The sequence below is a fragment of the Hylaeus anthracinus genome, unplaced genomic scaffold (assembly GCF_026225885.1).
Source record: "Hylaeus anthracinus isolate JK02 unplaced genomic scaffold, UHH_iyHylAnth1.0_haploid 12572, whole genome shotgun sequence".
NCBI classification, from domain to species: Eukaryota; Metazoa; Arthropoda; class Insecta; order Hymenoptera; family Colletidae; genus Hylaeus; species Hylaeus anthracinus.
The window spans coordinates 13,038-30,322 of NW_026534413.1; the positions used below are offsets into that span (position 1 = coordinate 13,038).

The 17,285-nt window shown below is 45.7% G+C and overlaps 1 protein-coding gene across 5 annotated transcripts; it reads left to right on the forward strand.

The window, feature by feature from the left end:
• The first annotated feature begins 2,678 nt into the window (after window positions 1-2,678).
• On the forward strand, window positions 2,679-16,468 carry LOC128892635 (uncharacterized). Of its 5 annotated transcripts, none has more exons than XR_008461126.1 (5): window positions 13,425-14,569; window positions 14,648-14,846; window positions 15,003-15,095; window positions 15,302-15,572; window positions 15,853-15,994. XR_008461126.1 is itself a non-coding variant. In XM_054153168.1 (4 exons), the coding sequence occupies exons 1-4, from the start codon at window positions 3,150-3,152 to the stop codon at window positions 16,168-16,170; spliced, it is 621 nt and encodes a 206-aa protein (XP_054009143.1). In that variant the 5' UTR covers window positions 2,679-3,149; the 3' UTR covers window positions 16,171-16,468. The 5 variants fall into 5 exon arrangements, 3 of the variants coding, with proteins under 3 accessions (XP_054009143.1, XP_054009142.1, XP_054009144.1); XR_008461127.1 differs by having other exon boundaries at window positions 15,302-15,576; window positions 15,853-15,954; XM_054153168.1 differs by lacking the exons at window positions 13,425-14,569; window positions 15,302-15,572 and adding an exon at window positions 2,679-3,160 and having other exon boundaries at window positions 15,853-16,468.
• Window positions 16,469-17,285: the final 817 nt, after the last annotated feature.

Below are 17,285 nucleotides of genomic sequence, written 5' to 3' on the forward strand. Positions count from 1 at the left end.
ATTTCTCAAGCGAAACGTTGCTTCGTAAAATGCAAGTCCACTTTATCTGAATAAATCAATTCTTTGACTCAAACATCTTAGGTTGATAAGAAAAGAAACACGTTCTCGTTCTTTAGATAGAGATATCAATAAGTATTCGCTTCCGCTTGATTATTCGTACCGGACGATGATTACGCGAGCCCCCCAACTCGTCGCGCCATCAAAAAGTGAACTCCTCGACCTCCAATTAGAAGAATGTCGTTCAGAAAATTTCGCGACGCGAAATTGCGATCTCATTAAAGCTTCGAGGAGAACGCTTCGTTCTCCTTGATTCCCGTGAACGGAGGATCGCGTTGAGAGCATCGAACCGATCCCAACCCTAAATCTATGCTCTCCGAGTAGTTAACCGGGTTAGAAGCATCGGTTACGATTTACCAGAACTAATTTCGTCCGCGCCTCGGCACGAGCCCGTACAATGCCCCGCAATGTTCAGTCCTCCTACGTGGTACGTAAAAAACGTTTCCTTCTTTTTTTTCCTTGCCACCCCCCGTCGGTTACTCGCCACTCGTGACACTCGAGCTGTAATAACGAAGTCTACCTTCCCCGTGAAAATTGCGGAATGCAAGTAGCCGGGGCCATTCACGGACTCGTATTGCGGCGGAATAGACGACGAACACCTCGAAACCATCCACGCTGCCTGAGCGAAAACCAACCCCGTTTTCCATCTCCACCCCGCCCGTCGCCGGCCAGCTAGCGGGGGTGGCGTAGTACTCGAGGAGGAGAACCGTGTGTATCGACCACTGACGTCATCCATCCCCACTATAAACTACGTCACGTATACGTACCGTCGTCGGAGAGGAGGTTGTCGCAGTGCCGTAGTGACTTTGTGGCGCATCCAAGGGCTCCTAAAGCCACCCCACCCGCGCCTTGAACACCGTTGCCACTCGATAAACCCCCGAGCGTCGCCCACGTTCATTCTTCGACGATTTTATTGTCGAGTTTACCGCGGGGGTTAGTGTAAATAGGATTATCCGTGTGATCGCTGGGTATCAATTTTTGCTTAAATTTTACGACCGGGAATACTGCTCGACAACGTCACGTCCCTCACGTCGCGGGGGTCAGCGGTCCGCGTTAACACCCTCTCCGCCGATACGGCGCGTACGTGCGTCCAGAACCCTATCGTCGAGACGAGCGAAATTTTATTCGAATAATGGACGATCACTGAAATCAAACCTTATCGATTCGATCGAATAGTTACCAAAATAAGTATTTCAATTTATTTCTAATAGTAGTTCCACGAGTATTCTTGAGTATAATACATATTGTTTGTTGTATCTATCGACTTGTCTCTGCATTATCGCGTTTGAACATTTCCACGTAATTTTAACGCGACGTTCCTGTTGAAAACGCAGAGAACCAAGAATACGAAGAGCTTTCGATCACGTTCCCTCGCTTTTTCGGGGGTCGCTCGAACACCGTCGACGACGACAAGCGGGAAACGTGCGTGCACCACCGGTGGCGGGAAATCTTGTTTACGCGCGAAATCACGGAATCGACCGATCCTGTTTGCCATGTATTTTACGTGGCCCGGAGTGCGTCGGATTTTGCAAATGTAAATAACAACGTTTTGGTTTGTAATGTTTGATAGCATGATCTATTGTAATTTACGACTGATGGAACCGTCAATAATTCAGAGTGTTAATTGTCGAATGCCGTTAATCGCGCCCCCTACGTGTTTATTTTAATCCTATTGCATTATCATTACCCTGTTATCAACTTTGCACGACGCAACAAGCTTCGTCTATGCGAGCGTACCGGAGAACATTAAATTTCATCAGCGGAGTTCTGGGCTTAATGAGCAATTATCTCCTTGAATCCAAGTTCACCACGCCGCGTAAACTTGCTCACGAAGATAGGCGGCTTCCAACTACTGTTGACTAAACATTACGCGTGCAAACAATAATAACTGCTGCCGGAAAGTAAAATCGCGGTTGAGTCCGTACCCGTGTGCACCGTGTTTTTATATTACTTTAAATTAACTCCCGCGTACCGTAACCTAGGTACAATGATTTTTATATTGCATTGAAAGCCATAAAGACTAACAAAAACTGTATAGTAGTAATTCTGATTTTAAGGAAACAGTCTCGTCCAGCTAACTGGACGTTCGGATGTTAAAAGATGGTCGTAAAAAGGTTAACTCAACAGTGGTAAAAATAGACGCGATGATTGGTTCATGTTCTATTACATTTTTGGTGGAATGAATAGTAAACAGAGACGAGACGCCATCTAAGAGCGGTCGATGGAACGAAGCGTGTTGTAGGGCGTGTTCGCGCCAAAACTCCACAACCCTGAGCAAAACACACCGCATGGCAGTGAACTAAACGGTGTTCTATCAATCTCATACCTAGTAAAAACTGAAATAATCAATATCCAAAGCGTTTCGCAAGTTTTTCTAAAAGTAACGACGTCCAAAGCTCCTTCCCGCCAAAATTTCTCAGCCTCGAGTAAGGCACATCTCGCAAAGAAAGATTTACCCTAATGATTTCCTCGATTTCTACTTCTATATTTGCAGAGATACGAGAATTTAGACTCCGACGAGAGGCAAATTTGAGCTGGTTCACAAGGTGGTGGATGCACGTCGGGGCCTGTTCGCGCCAAAATTGCACAGCCCTGAACCCGAGAGAGCCTGAGTGCAAAAGTATTGATTTGTTTCATCCCTACTAGGTTGCCACGCTACCCCTACTGTACCGTCCATCGTCGTCGCCGTCGTCGTCGTCGTCGTCGCCGTAGTCGTCGCCGTGCTACCTTCTTGTAGCCTCCCTCCTCGCGTTCCCGCCCTCCGTTGCCTTTTCCCGCCCTTTCTGCAGCGTCGAGAGAGACGGAAAAAGAGAGACGAAAAGAGGAGGGGGAGGGATCAGAAAGTGTAAAGAAAGAGAGGATCAAGAGAAGGATGAGAGAGACCGCGGGGGTGAGAGAGACCGCGCGGGAAAATTCTCCCTTCATTTTTCTCGCGAGACAGCAACGCCATCGCGGACTCTGCAGCAGAGGTCCTGGACTCGCGAGAAAAGGGCTTGGTCCTTTGTTTCTCGGTGGTCCGTGCGTTTCGCTCCTTATCCGTCCCTACAGGTCATCGATACTCCATCAGGAGTCGAGATTCGTCAAACACAACGATGAAGATCACGTGCGTGAATTTTCCCGCCAATTTTTCACCTTGTAAATTTTTCAATGTGCGTAGCGATGGGTACAGTACAGCTACACCCAAGTCTATGTAGAGTAGAATAAGAGTGTTTGTATACTTTTAAACTAAGATTAAGAGTATTTTCTTTGTTTTTCACAATTAATCTTTACGTTGATTTCATCGACACCACCGAAACTACCAGTGGATATCCTCTGTAATTAACAGCTCTCAGTTTCCATAAATCTAATTGTACGCATTTAAAGTTTAAATGTCAGTAAATCACAATACCAGAGTTAAATTTCGTATGATAATTTGTTTTCAAAGCACGTTCCTGAAAATTGCTCATTTTATCACCCATCAAACCAGAACCCTGCCTTAATCCGCCGCTGGCAATAACCATGGCTGCCTTCGCGGAAAGAACGCGCCAAGCGCTCCGCGAACGACATTGTAAATTTTCGCTCGATTGTTCGTTCGCCGCTCGAGCTTTTATCTCCCTCGAAACGCGTGCCGTTTCCGCCTCGGGGAACGCTCCTCCAGTTGATTAAACATACCTGGCGAGAGACCGCTCTACCCAGCCAATTACAGCTGCAGGACAATTACTAATTACTTAAAAATATCTGTGCACTCATAAGACGTATCTCCTTTAAAACTTTTACTAGTGGATATTTGCGTTTCATCTTCAGTGGGAATAACGAGGGTTCTTCTCGTACGAGATGTAATAGCGATAATGACGCAAATATTTATTTCTTTAAGAACGGCAAGCCTTTCGAGAAAACGCTGTGACATTCGTTCAGTATCTAAAAGCCCTTGTTTCATCCCATTCCAAGCATTAATTCTAGAAAATTAGTAATCTAAATTAGTAAAACCATTTTTTAACGTACCTAACATAATGCACTTTAGACATATTTAAACGCGATGTTCCCCTTTAGTCGATGCACCCACACGCCACGAGCGGAAATGAAGTACGCAAAAAAAATCTTCCGTTAAGAAGTCATTAATGGCGGCAAGTGGCACGACAGGCGGCGACACGCCATTGTTTTGCGAATGCGTTTCCTCCAAGACACGTGGTCGAGACGACACGTGTCGTGACGCCGTGACGTCCTGTTTCCGCTTCATTTCCCCCGTTTCTGGCCTATCTATTTTTCTATCGCCCTAATTAACGCGAGTTAAGTGTTCCCAGGTCACGCGACACTCGGCGTGCATTTGGCTCCGTATGCGATCCATAGCAGACGCACGCCATCGTCTCGAGATTTTCATTCACGCAAACTTTATCGGGTTACCTACGTCGTTCCTAATCAACGATCGCCGCGACGGTTTGCGTTTCATTCGCTTATCCCCGAATCGGAATAGAGTTTTGTCGATCGTCCGCTTGCAACAACGATTCATAAAGGGAATGAAACGTTTCATGTATAAGACGTGGCGAAAAGTGTTCACTCGCAGAAACAAAATGTTAGAAAACCGTGCAGTGAGTTCGAAAAAGTCGAGAACCCCTGACTCGCGTCGTTCTTGGAACACTGTTTGCAAATCGCCAGGAAGGAAAATTGTGGGAAAATGCGAGGAAGCTCGCGGTACATCCTTTTTTCGCTAAAATTCATTTCTCGCGGAAGGGTGGCTCCGGTTTTCAAATTTCTTCGCGTACCTCCGGCACCCTCTTATGAGCGCCAGACGTTCCTCCCGGCCGCAACAATGTGACACTATTCACCGTGACATTGCAGCTGCATTATTCAAAAGTGTGCAAGCGCATAAAGCTCGCCACGGATACCGGTGCCTGGAACGGCCTGTACACTCTCTGCAGGATGCACTTTACAAGACGTCACCCTATTATTTATCGCGTTACATTACAGGCGCGTTGTATTCCCCGGTACATTATTAACGTCTAGGAGTGTCGTGCCGTCCCCTGAAAACAGAGAGAGGCTCGGGGAGGCGCGGATGCGTCTCGAAGAATCGCGAAACGGTCCAATAATTTTTCACCTTAGAGGCTGTTTGGCGCTTTAATATCCGGAAAATGTTGACGACGAAGAAGAGTTACGGTGAGTCGCTCGAAATCCAACAACCGTAATACAGTGTGTCCTCGACTCGCGCGGTTAATTCGTTTTGAAGGATTTCGTGTAAATCGAATCGCATAAACACCAGAGTTCGAAAGAATTTTATTCGAATGTATACAAAAATGTTAAGAAGGTCATTTGACTGATTGTGATTTAGTGTTAAGAGATTACCTATTTTTTAACTTTTACCGCTGCTAATTATGGTTCGAGCCCACCGATAACTCCCGTCATTAAACCTATTATCGAACAGTCGATACTACTATTTCGACGCGAGTGAATTAGCAGGACCGTTTCCGGCGATGGTAAATTGAGTCGCATCGACTTGGAGAGATGGTACTCGAGGGTCGTCGGGTGATCAACCAGCGAGAAAGAGGAAACGATAACAAGACGGTCAACAGATAAACCTTCGAAATACATATTTCCTCTCTCGCCTGGTCTCTCGTCTCCGCTCTCGTCGCCGTCTGCAAAATTTACCAAAGCCGTTTGAAGAAGAAACGAGGAACTGGGGGTTCCCTGAAGAGGTTGATGAGACTCTAAGTGCATAAAGAGGGTAAACACGATCTTCGCGCACCCTCGAAATCAAATGACGAAACTTGGGGAAAAGGGTGGGCCAGGGGTGGGGTAGGGAAGGATGCGCGCGTCCCTTGGACGAAATATTCTCGATGACTCGTGCGAAAGTGGCGGCTCGAAGCGAAATGGTACTTCATCCCCGCTGGATGGATCTCCGAAAGCATAACAGTAACCGTAACAATGGATCCTGAAGGCCCGGGATCGCGATTTCAGGTATCGTTTTTCCGCAGTCTCCTGACAGGATCGATGGAGAGGAGAGCCGACACACACGGTCCTGCGAAAATTGCCGTCGAGTGAGTCGACGCCAGATGGCGTTTCTTTGGATTCGATCGTTTTTCCAGAGACGGTCGGGAACCTGAGTAAACTCTCGGCGAACTGGAGGACCTCGAATGTAAATTTCGCTCCTGGAAAAGGTGTTCGGTTCGAGTCTCCTTCGAAGGATAATCTGGAGTGTCCCGGTACACAACAGGTATAAATGGCCGTGCTAGAGAAGAGCGTGTCTGTATCGAGTCGTGGATAAGGAGACAGAAAATGTTGAAAAATAGAGAAAGACGACACTTTGACCTTACTAAAGAAACACGAAACACTCTCCAAGGATAACCCAGTCTGAATGAATTAGTTCTCTATTTTTTTTTTAAATCGTGTGCCTCGAAGGAGTTAAAATACCAGCCCCCGAAGGGTTGAAGGAAGTTTTAAGCACCGCGGACAGAATGCCTCCCTCTTAAGAGTTATTCGAAGGTCTCGAACGCCGTCGTATAGATGGAGGACCCGTCTTCGATAAGAGCCGAGTTTCGCGCGAATCCCTGCCAAGGAAAAAGATTGAATCGCCGGAAGAACGGGGAACACGGTACCCTAAAATGTTTTCGAGCGTATTTGACGAACGGTTGGGATCGCAATCCGCGAGTAACTCCGTCGAAGCCTCTATTCTATTCACGTACGGGGGCTACAAACCAATCGAATCAAAATGCGAAACGTATACAACGGAGTAAAGTGCGAGCGAAAATGAGACGACGGGCGGGAGCGGGTGCGGCGAAACGCGCGGTGCACAGCCGCGCGGGTATATGCCGTCGACGATTCGATGGGATCGTTAAAATTAACGAGCGTATTCCGAGCTCCTCGAAAATGTCGCGAGCTTCTATTTTTCTCGCGCGTCGACCAACGATTTGCGCCATGGCGGGCGACGCGTTTCCGAAATCGAGCGTCACACCGACAAGGGAACCACGTCAAGTGTAACGCTCGGATTTTAATGAAACTTTGTAGGTGGATGGAGGACTGCGAGTATTTTATTCTTGGGACGACCACGAGTGCTGGTGACCAATACTTTCGTAAATATTTAATAACAGAAGTTGCGACGGTCCACTGCTACTTTTACCATTATTCCACGTAAAGCGACAGCGTATTTGTTACTGTTGTTAAGTACCCTAACGTGATACAAATTTTTTCATACACATAAAAGTACTCTCAATTTGTGGCGAACTTGTTTCCTACATATTTAAACCTCGATTCTTTCCTCTTCGTTCCCCTCAACCCGAAACAGTGCTATTCACTACTCAGTTTCCACATCATCAATTTTTAACTGTATACGCACAGCGTAGGTGGAAGAAAGGTTCAGTGACTTACGGCTGACGACCACCTAAAATTGACCGCGAGGCGACCCACCCTAAAAGTGCCTCGAACTCGCAAACAAAAGAGCATGCTCGACGATCGTCGATACAAAAGTCGTCACCGTTACGGCCGAATATCGCTCGGCCTGTATTTGGGGGCCAGCGGTTGGGAACGTTTGCGTCATCGTACTCGTCGGTACACGGCGAGGAGGTGCTCGAACCGGACGATTTACAGCCGGCAATAATCGTTAAAAGATGTTTACAATGCGTACGCGAGGCTCTAACGCGACTCCACTCGGCGCGACAACGAGCCTCGCGGAGTCCAAGCACACGGGGACGGGACGGTGCGATATCAATGAAAGTATCCGTCGAGGATAACGATAATGCGACGGTGTATTACACCCTCGAGACCAATTCGACCGCCCTTTCGCGTGGCCGACTGATTTTTATCAGCGCACGCGTTACACCATCAGTTTCTTATAATACTTATCGACGGCAACGGGGTGGAACAGGCCGAACAAGGCAGACACACTCCCGAAAACCTAACGAGCCATGTGGACACGGGACGAGAGGAAAACCCACGCTATCTTGGCCCAGCGCGAATTAGGGTCTGCGTGGGCGAAAACTACGTTCGCATATGTGCGTAGGGATATCTGTCGGGGCGCAGTGACGAATGCGCTCGCATTGGGAAAAGGGCGGCACGGAAGAGCCCGCGTATCCTTCATTCTGGCACAAATGGCGCACTGTCTGTTCCTTCGAATCCATCAAAATCTTTCGCGAAAAGGACATTCTCTATTGCAACCTCGCAACCAGTATAATTTTGCGTATAACTGGCGTGCAGAGATTGTTCGAAATTGGTCGATTCGAGCAACCGATAAAGCACGATTACAGAGCCATTTCTACAAAGCATACGACAATTAAACACGAAATTCTCGCGTGCGCGCGAAGGGTACTCGTGGTCTCCAGCGAATCGTTAAATTTTAGTCGTATATTTTATCCTTGGACGTTACTTTGAGGTTGGTAATATTACCTCCGGAATAGCGTGGACTTCCATAGCAGTAAAATTACTTCGTAACACTTCCGACACAATGTCTGGTACGTATACCGTTTTGATTTAAAACCTGTAACTTTTAATTTGACCTATTAAAACTTGCAGAGTTCTTAAAGCTTAACTTGCTTCGACTGTGGTATTAAAATTCCAAGAGTCCAGTTTCGTAAACTTGGAATAAAATAACGGCGTAATTACCTATAACGTGGGAGCTTCGTGACCTCGTCCACTTAATTATGTTCCAATTACATCGTGGCAACTTTCGTTGTACCTTCTATCGCATTAATTTCTCCATAGATTATTCATCCAAGCGTATCTTTTCCTGACAAATTACGACTGATCGAGGACACGGGAAAAGTTACACGGAAATTTGAACGAGCCTGCGGCCGATTCGAACGCGAAACGGTCAGCGACGTTTGCTTCGAAAGCTAAAAGCATTCCACGAGGGCGAAACGTAACGGGGGACACGACTCTCGGTGTATGTAGGTTAAAATCTGTTGATATACAGCGCGCACGTGGACTTCCTTTCGGCCGTGTCACGTAAGCCCAGCTTTCTGTTCTTTTTCGACGAAGCGACCCCTGAAACGACGAGAGCCGAATGGTAGGGTTAATGTGCGTACACACCGCGGGACGTCTACCAATTTCTGGGTTCACCTAATGCACTTATCAGACAGCGAGAAAGGATCGGAGGGAAAGCCTGCGAGAAGAGGGAAAATAATTGGGACAGCCCGTCGTCGGAATCGAGGGAACCCACGATGCCCGGAAAAGCCTCGCATTAAACAGAACGAATCGTAAGCCCGTGGAAATTACCGAGAGAGCCCAGTCAAAAAAAAAAACGAATTGAGCGAAATAAAATTGTTTTCGTTCGAGAAACGCAACGTTGCGCTGAGAACAGAAAAACAAAACGTCGTAAATATTGTGTAGGTATTATTAACCTCTTCCTGGTTGTATACCGTAACGTACAAATACATTGGTACTAATGCAACATGGGGTTAACCGAAAATGGATTTGAAATTCTACGATCTACAAGAGACATTTTCATGTTTAATCAATGTATGGCCCTCGTAGATCTATGCCAGTGTAATCTAGACTAATTATCTCTAGACTCGATACTTCCAAACTATCAAAATAATTCTAGTCACGCGAGGTATCCTATGTGCATCGTTAAAATTCACCCGAAGGCTTCATAGCCGTAATCTAAAACCAATCACCGTTGAAATTCCTAAAAATAAGTGCCTTCTGCAATATTCAATGTATCCTTACATCCGCCTTTCTATTCTCTCGTGCGATCTTGACCAGTCCCGAGAAGAATTATGCATTAAGAATGAATCCTATTAAAGCCACTCGTCTCGATCTCTGCTGTCTTCGTTGACTTTATCCCGATTAATTATGCATCGGCGGATTCCATCGCGGCGCTAATCACGCTTAAACACGCGATGTAACGATTTGGAGTGCCGTTGAAATATTTAACGCGGTGTACTCAACCAGAAGCAAAATTAGCCGTGTTAATAATTCCTCGTCATATTTAAATAACATACAACTAAAGCGAGAGAGCCCTTAAACTCGTGATATCTGATCGACCCACCCCTCGCCGAAACGATCGTCCTCTTAATTATGCGCTGTCTAATTTCACCCTGCGCTAAAATTTTAACGCGACAGCCCGTTACGTCGTAACTTTTGTCCAGCTTTCCTCGCGCCGGTAGAAACGAGCAATTAAGAGGCTTAATCAGGAATACACGCGGTCTACGCCCTGTCATTTGGCCGCTCGCTGCGACCCCTAATTCAATAAGGAGCACCTCGCACTGATTACCGACGAATCAACGAACCTACGAAGTCTTGTCGTCGTAATTGGAAAGTATCCAGTGGCGATGACACCCCCGAACACGTCCACGGGCTTTCCTGTGTTTTACTCGAAAGGGTGCTCCGAATAAATGCGCTCGACTGGGTTCCTCTGTCTTCCACCGGGAATTTTTGGGGCTGGCTTGATTTCGTCCTCGTCGTCGAACAAATTTCAACGTCTTCGCGTGCTAGTGAATTTTTTCTAGAAACGCGTTCTCCGACGATGCCTGCTCTGCTTAGCATACAAAGAAATCCGTGATGAAACGTTCCAAGGTTCGCATCGAATGTTTCGTAACACGTGGCCATAATTCTCGGAACGAATCGAAAAATAATAAAAAGAAAAAAACGGTTCACACAAATGTTTACCATATCCGACCTCGTTTCGATGATTCTCGTTACAAAGCGAGCTAGCGTAACTGATTTAGCTGACCTATTTAGAATCAACGTTTCGTATCTGGCATACGATCGTTACCGACTGCTTGCAAACACTTTCATAATGTTCCATGAGTCGTTTCATTCTCGACAGGAGGGACGGTGGTTCGCTAATCGACTGCTGGACAACATCGGAGAACGTACTCGATCGACTATGTCGCATCGCGTGATGTTCGCTACGTTAACCAAGTTAAACTATTCGATAACACATATAATAATAGAACGCGACATGTATTTTTATTTCGCGACGCAAGCTGTATTCGCTAACAGCTGCCTAGATTTATACGATCTTTATTTCAGCGTTCTCGCGCTGTGAGTCACGCGGCGCGATAACCCGTCGTGTTCCTCCTTCAAATAGAGCCAATTTATTATCCTATAGCGCGATGAAATTATTCCAGCTCGGTTCCCCGTCCCCCGATCCACCAGGAAAGACGTATTTATTCGGTAAATCGGGAATGAGCGGCCGAAAATAAACTACGCTGGCAAAAACGTCGGCGCGCGCCTCGTGAAATTGAGTTACCACCGTCGCCTCGTTATTCTCGTGAGACTCGAAATAAAGTGGCGGGGACATCCGCAAGGATTGAGTTACCGTCCACTTAATTGACCGCCCGCGGAAACGAGAAGAGGACACTGATTGACAGCGAGATGCAGCTGTCATCGGGGCCAGCCCCGAAGAAGGGTGATCGTGGTCGGTTTAATTGGTCTTTAGTGGCGGAATCCCGAAACCGTAGCCTGGGATGTGGATGGAATTAGGAGGAGAATGCGGTTAACGCTATGCGACGCAACGTGAATTTCTTCTGAACTCGCGGTAACGAGACTTCATCCTAAGGAACGCGGACAACGACAAATAAAAACGTTCCAGCGTTTTTCTTTCGCTTTTCAGGCAAGAAAGAATTCTGATCCTTCGAGCACTGGTCCTTAGAAAGAGGGTCTACGAGAAGATTAAATTTAAGAAACGTTTTTTTCCCATTACGAATCCTTCTACATTCCCCAGCTGAACGTTTCAAACGAATATTTTCCATCGAAGGCGAAATCATCGAGAAGCGACAATACATCGTATCGGTAATCTTCCCTCGACTCTAGGCACTCGGGGAAAACCAGTTTCAGCGTCAAAGATGCAACGTGACACCGTGATCCCCGTACACACGAGGAACCAATAAGTCGTTCGATTCAGTGACGCGACGACGCCGACGACGTCACCGTCGTCGTCCGCGACGAATTTCTCAGATTACATAAACCCAAATAATCCTGTGAGTCATTCTAATTCTGGTTTCCTCGGGGTTGCACCGCTTCCCGCGTTCTTCCTCCCCAGACTCGATCACTCTCTCTCTTTCCCTTCAACCCTGTCTTGTTCCTTCGCTCCTGTTGGTTGTTTCATCTCTCCCTTGCTCTCTGGCCGTCTGCCGTATAAATAGCCACGGCACGTGTGTCGTCTCAGACGCACACAGTGGCCCACTTTCCTGTTCTCCCACCCCCAACCATTGGCACTTGAAATTAGAGAACTTCGTCGACCATGTTTTTTCATTTGCGACGCCCGCCACCGATCCACGATCCTCCGCAGCCGATGGACAGCCGTTAATCAATGCGAGGGGATTAGCGGCATTAGGCTATTGGTACGGATGAATCGTACTATAAATCACGATTAACGTTTACACCCTGGCGAGGGCCATCTTTGGAGCCTCCGTTCATTGAGTTCGAGCAAGGGAGGAGAGTACGATTAAAACTGTGATGACTGTAGATATTTATACTGCTGATTGGTAATTACTGAGGGGTAAAGAATGGCAACTTTCAAGACGAGGGAAATCCAACGAGACCACAGCAGGACATTTTAAATAATATTGCTTCTAGTATCCGAAGCTATTTTACGTTCCATAAATATTATTGTTAAATATCGTCGCGGATGGGGAAACATAAAAATAAAATAACTCCGTTAATTACGACTGCGCATATTGGCCTCGGCAGAGAGAGTTCTTATTACGTGCTTGCACATAAAGCAAGAAAAGAACTTGTCAAAAGTTAAATATAAATTTATTTATATTCTAACAATCACAAAGAATGATTACACGTTTTAATCGCGTTTAATCTATTACCTGGAGCCAACCGGCAAGGAATTATATCTCGAAGGCACGAGGAAAATGGAACTCGTCTGCAATGTTAAATGGTCATTTTGTGAAGGCTACTCATCTACCGCTGACATTTAAAAATAATGGTAATCTTGGGAAGCGGGTATGACGTCCGGTTAGAAACGAGTGTAGCAAGAATTACGAGTCTCAAGTGCAACATGCTTTTCCCGCTCCGTGTAACGAAACGAGCTACATTTAACCTCGAGTATGTAACAACGGAGCCAATTCAAGGGGAACTATGTACTAACAACACGCTCCGCAATGTAAATCGTGCCTACGCGTACAAACAATGTGGGTCGGAAGTGTGGTACGAGCTTTAATTCTACGGGGCTTTGTTTTCGAGAAAATTGGACTCGAAAAAGTTTACGCGATATACGCGGCGTAACATTGGTTCGCCGTAAACTAATTGAATTTTCAAAATTAATTCCCTGGAACGCCAAGTCTCGAACAACCGAATTTGATTTCACATTTCCCACTGATTTTCTATCGAGAACTTACAACACTCTATGAAAGCCGAATAACGTTCTCGAAACAGTTTTTTTTTTGTTAACGATGGCAACGAAGATATTAAGAGCGTTCGACTATTTTTGATCTCGCTACTAGCGTTCTTATTTCCTGTTTCCGGCGGAAGTGTGCACGTCAGAGAAGGGAAAGCTTCTCGCATTCGAGCAACGTCTCCGTTGGAAAAGAAATAAACTACTCGGATGTTTCGGGCAAGCTGTGTCGTGTGTCGCGGGAAAGGTGCTCTATGGCGACATCGTGACTCTGACCTCGCGGTGCATGCAACTGCATTTCCAGCGCGGCGCGAAGTTCCCATATCTAGGTGTGTAATAACGGAGATCTCATCTGACAGATCGCGTTCGCGACACTGGCTGATTCTGCTCCCTTTTGCAATCGGGCTGTCTCGCTCGTTGCCAACTTCCGACCGTTCCAGGTCTCTTCCTGTTCACGGTCCATTTTTACGGAACAACGACAGCCAACCGTGTGTCACGTTCGCCCACGAGGACGCAGGTAACAAGAATCGTCACACTTTTGCCGCGCGTCTATCGCCCAGGATCGTGCGATGGAAACAGGAACAATAAAAGAATAAACGCATGAAAGATACACGAAACAAGTAATTTTCGGGTATTATAGTGTGTTTCTGATTATAAAAGAGGACTTCGATGCGGAAAAATGCTAGTAAAATCGAAGCTACTCAGCTCCTACTTCCGCAGTAGTTTGTGGTATTCATGCGCAGACAAGGGTATTGTACGCGTTATGGTCAGACACGTTTCTCACTGTTCGTCGTCACGCCTCAAACGAGTCTTTAATCGGTTGATGTTTACGAATGCATTAATGTTGTCATTGGTACTACAAACAATTCTAAAGAATTCGTTTTCATTTGCGAACACGATCAAGGTAACGCATACTTTATACATCGTTAGATCGTTTGGAATACGTTATTTGTAAAATCTCGCGAGGTCTATTGCCATGAAATATTGAAACAATATTTTCTCTAAAAATATGGAAAGCGTCCTTCGTTTACCGGAAACAATGCGTCCGCAGCTCCGCCTATCAGATTTACCCGTGCTATAAAACGTACCACGCGAATAGGTACCAGGTCAAATAACCAATGAGTATCGCGCAACGATGGCGAAACTACGCGTGCCCGCTGTTTTGATATTCTTTGCGCTATTCGGTGTCGGTTTAGTGGAACCTCTGATGCACGACAGTATATCCAAGTTTCTGGGATCGTTCACTCCTGCCAAACAGTATTTTCATTTATCTCTATTGCGATCGAGGTGAATATCGTGTATCGATGAATTCTAGTTCCGACGGTGTCGTTACAGAGTGAGGATTCCCGAACTGCTAAATCAACTGTGCAACCAATCGCAGGGATCGAACGCGATACTTCAGGACGCATGCTACGGATGCTTCTTCAGGGCTACCAATCAACCACTCGGATACTCTTTGCTCGTGGCTATGTCCAACTGTGCCAACATTTATCTCAACGACACCGATTACCGCCATTGTCAACAGTACTTGAGGGTAAGCACGAGTACTTTGAAATTTTAAATTAAACTCGACGATGTGATTTCTCACCTACGCGACTGACATTTTACCTGACACTGAATTATTCCTAATTAGAACATTCGTTTATTTCTGATCTCGCTGCCAGAGTTCTTATTTCCTTATTTTACGTAGAATGCCACCACTTCGATAGACCCGAGAATCAATCCCACGACGGTGTACTGCACGTTCCTAGAGTGCATTCGTCAAGTGAACAAAGACAACTTGGTAAGAAGAGCAGAACTATGTCTTGCAAAGCTTTAGAAATTTTTCTTTTCCCTTTTCTCTATAGAAGTTGTATAAATTATGAAGTGGGTTCGTTGAATTCAATGACCCGCGGAGTTTATTACAGGTATACCGCTCGCGTTGAATCATTTGTGTGTAAATAGTGTACATAAGACGATAAAGACATAGCAATTGTAAATATCGAACAGGACGCACGAGTGATACCGAGAAGGGTGGCGAGGAAATCTTCGTTTTTCTACCTCAAGCTGTATAAACGAGTAGTGAGAGGTATTTGCATCATAAGAGAACAGAACTCAGAGTTGAACACGATCAGGCCGGGAGCGGAACCCATCGATCCAAGGCGACAATCGATCCAACCAAAAACGGTGCCTTAGAGTTGCAACGCTGTACATAGAGATTCGTATAAATGACTCTGTACATAATGTACAATATTTCAAAATAACGGAAAGGTGGAGCTTAGTAAGTACGTTACTAATACTTTACAATCGTAAAATTTCGAAAGGAAGAATTAATAGCAAAATCATTGCAATGCTTCGATACGACTTGTACATTTTATTTACGCTCCTTAAACTCGCCTTGCATACCAGCTTGCACGTGTTGCATTGATTCTTTGGATAAAGACTTTACGTAGAAACTTTGTACCTATAATTTGCATCACGATCTGTATTAACGCTTATTAAATGCTTATTACCGTTAGTTCTGCGATTACCAACCCTTTATTGACAAACGTTTCCCTCAGCTCAGGGAATGTGTCGGCGAGGCCATACGAATGTTTCCCCGTTTCAACAACACGGACGTCCAACTAGCCCAATTATTCGTGAATACCACCGCCTGCGTGCTCGCGAAAACACGCTGCGCGCTTATGAATCCGATAACCGGGGAATTTCAAGAAGACGACCTCGCTAATAAGCTCCACATACCCTCGATCAATGCCGTACTGGTCAACACGGATTACAACATCAACATCGTCCAGCTACCATTTCATTACGGTTCCGTCGACGTTTGCGCGAAATACAGAAATTTCGAGCAAGCGACCTGGCCGAGCGTCACCTGCTGACCAGAAATTTCGTAGCGAAGACCAAAATTTCAACCGACCGCGAGCTAACGACTATAGGACAGTGTTTCCGTTTGCTTTGAGAAATTAACATCGTCGGAATGACCCATTCGTGGCACGCAACTCCATTCGAACGATGTAATCGCAATACGAAGTAACGAGTATTGTTTTGGTACATTTCCCAACGGAAACATTATTAATACCGATGATATATTGTAGAAAATAACATTAGCCATCGAAGGTAAAATTAATTTTAACATTATGGAGTTGTTGTTACCTATACCTTCATGAATAAAAGTGAAGAAAATTTATATTCGATCTTGGTAGCTACTCGACACGAGTTATTTTTACTCTTGACGATCTTGACGAAGCGGAACGTCTCTGGATAGAGAATGGCCATCGCAACGTGGAAGGACAGCGTCATTGTGCTTCGTGTTTCAAATTCTAAGGCAAGGCCAAACGCGTCGCTTCGCCGTTTGTGCACGTGCTCGTTTAAACACTGGTAAAAATCTCGCGACTTCATCCACAGAGAGTTCCTCTCATTCATATCGTTCCCTCGCTTCGTTTCGCGCGTGGCGGAAGGGCAAATAAAAATTTCGCGACAGACCTTGTGACATTCGTATTTGCGAATTTTCACGCTCGCCGACCAAGGTCGTTACAGCTTTTTCACCGACAAGTTTCGCTAGGATATGGAAAAACGAAATTCTCAACAATTTCGTGAGAGTAATACGACGTAGTCGCTTTCATGAGATTGCCGTCAATGTTAAATTTATGCGTTCCTGTGAAACGAAGACTTCAAACGATGATTCATGGCTGCGTTACAACGTGGATTGCACTTAGATGACTGGTGTCATTCTTAGTCACTATCGTATTATCTTTCGGCGTCATCGCAGAGCTATGTAATCGTTGTTAAATTAACATTAACAATGAAAACTGTATGGAACTATTACGTAGGTTTCCATTGATTCATTTCTACAGTATGTGCTTGTTTACGACTGGATATCGACTCTCGAGCCCGTGGTGCAATGTTCTCCTGAACATCGACTTTATAAATAGAGTCGCTACCATTTAGACGCGAAATGGTAGCTCTATCCTATTAATTTATAGCGGAGACAATA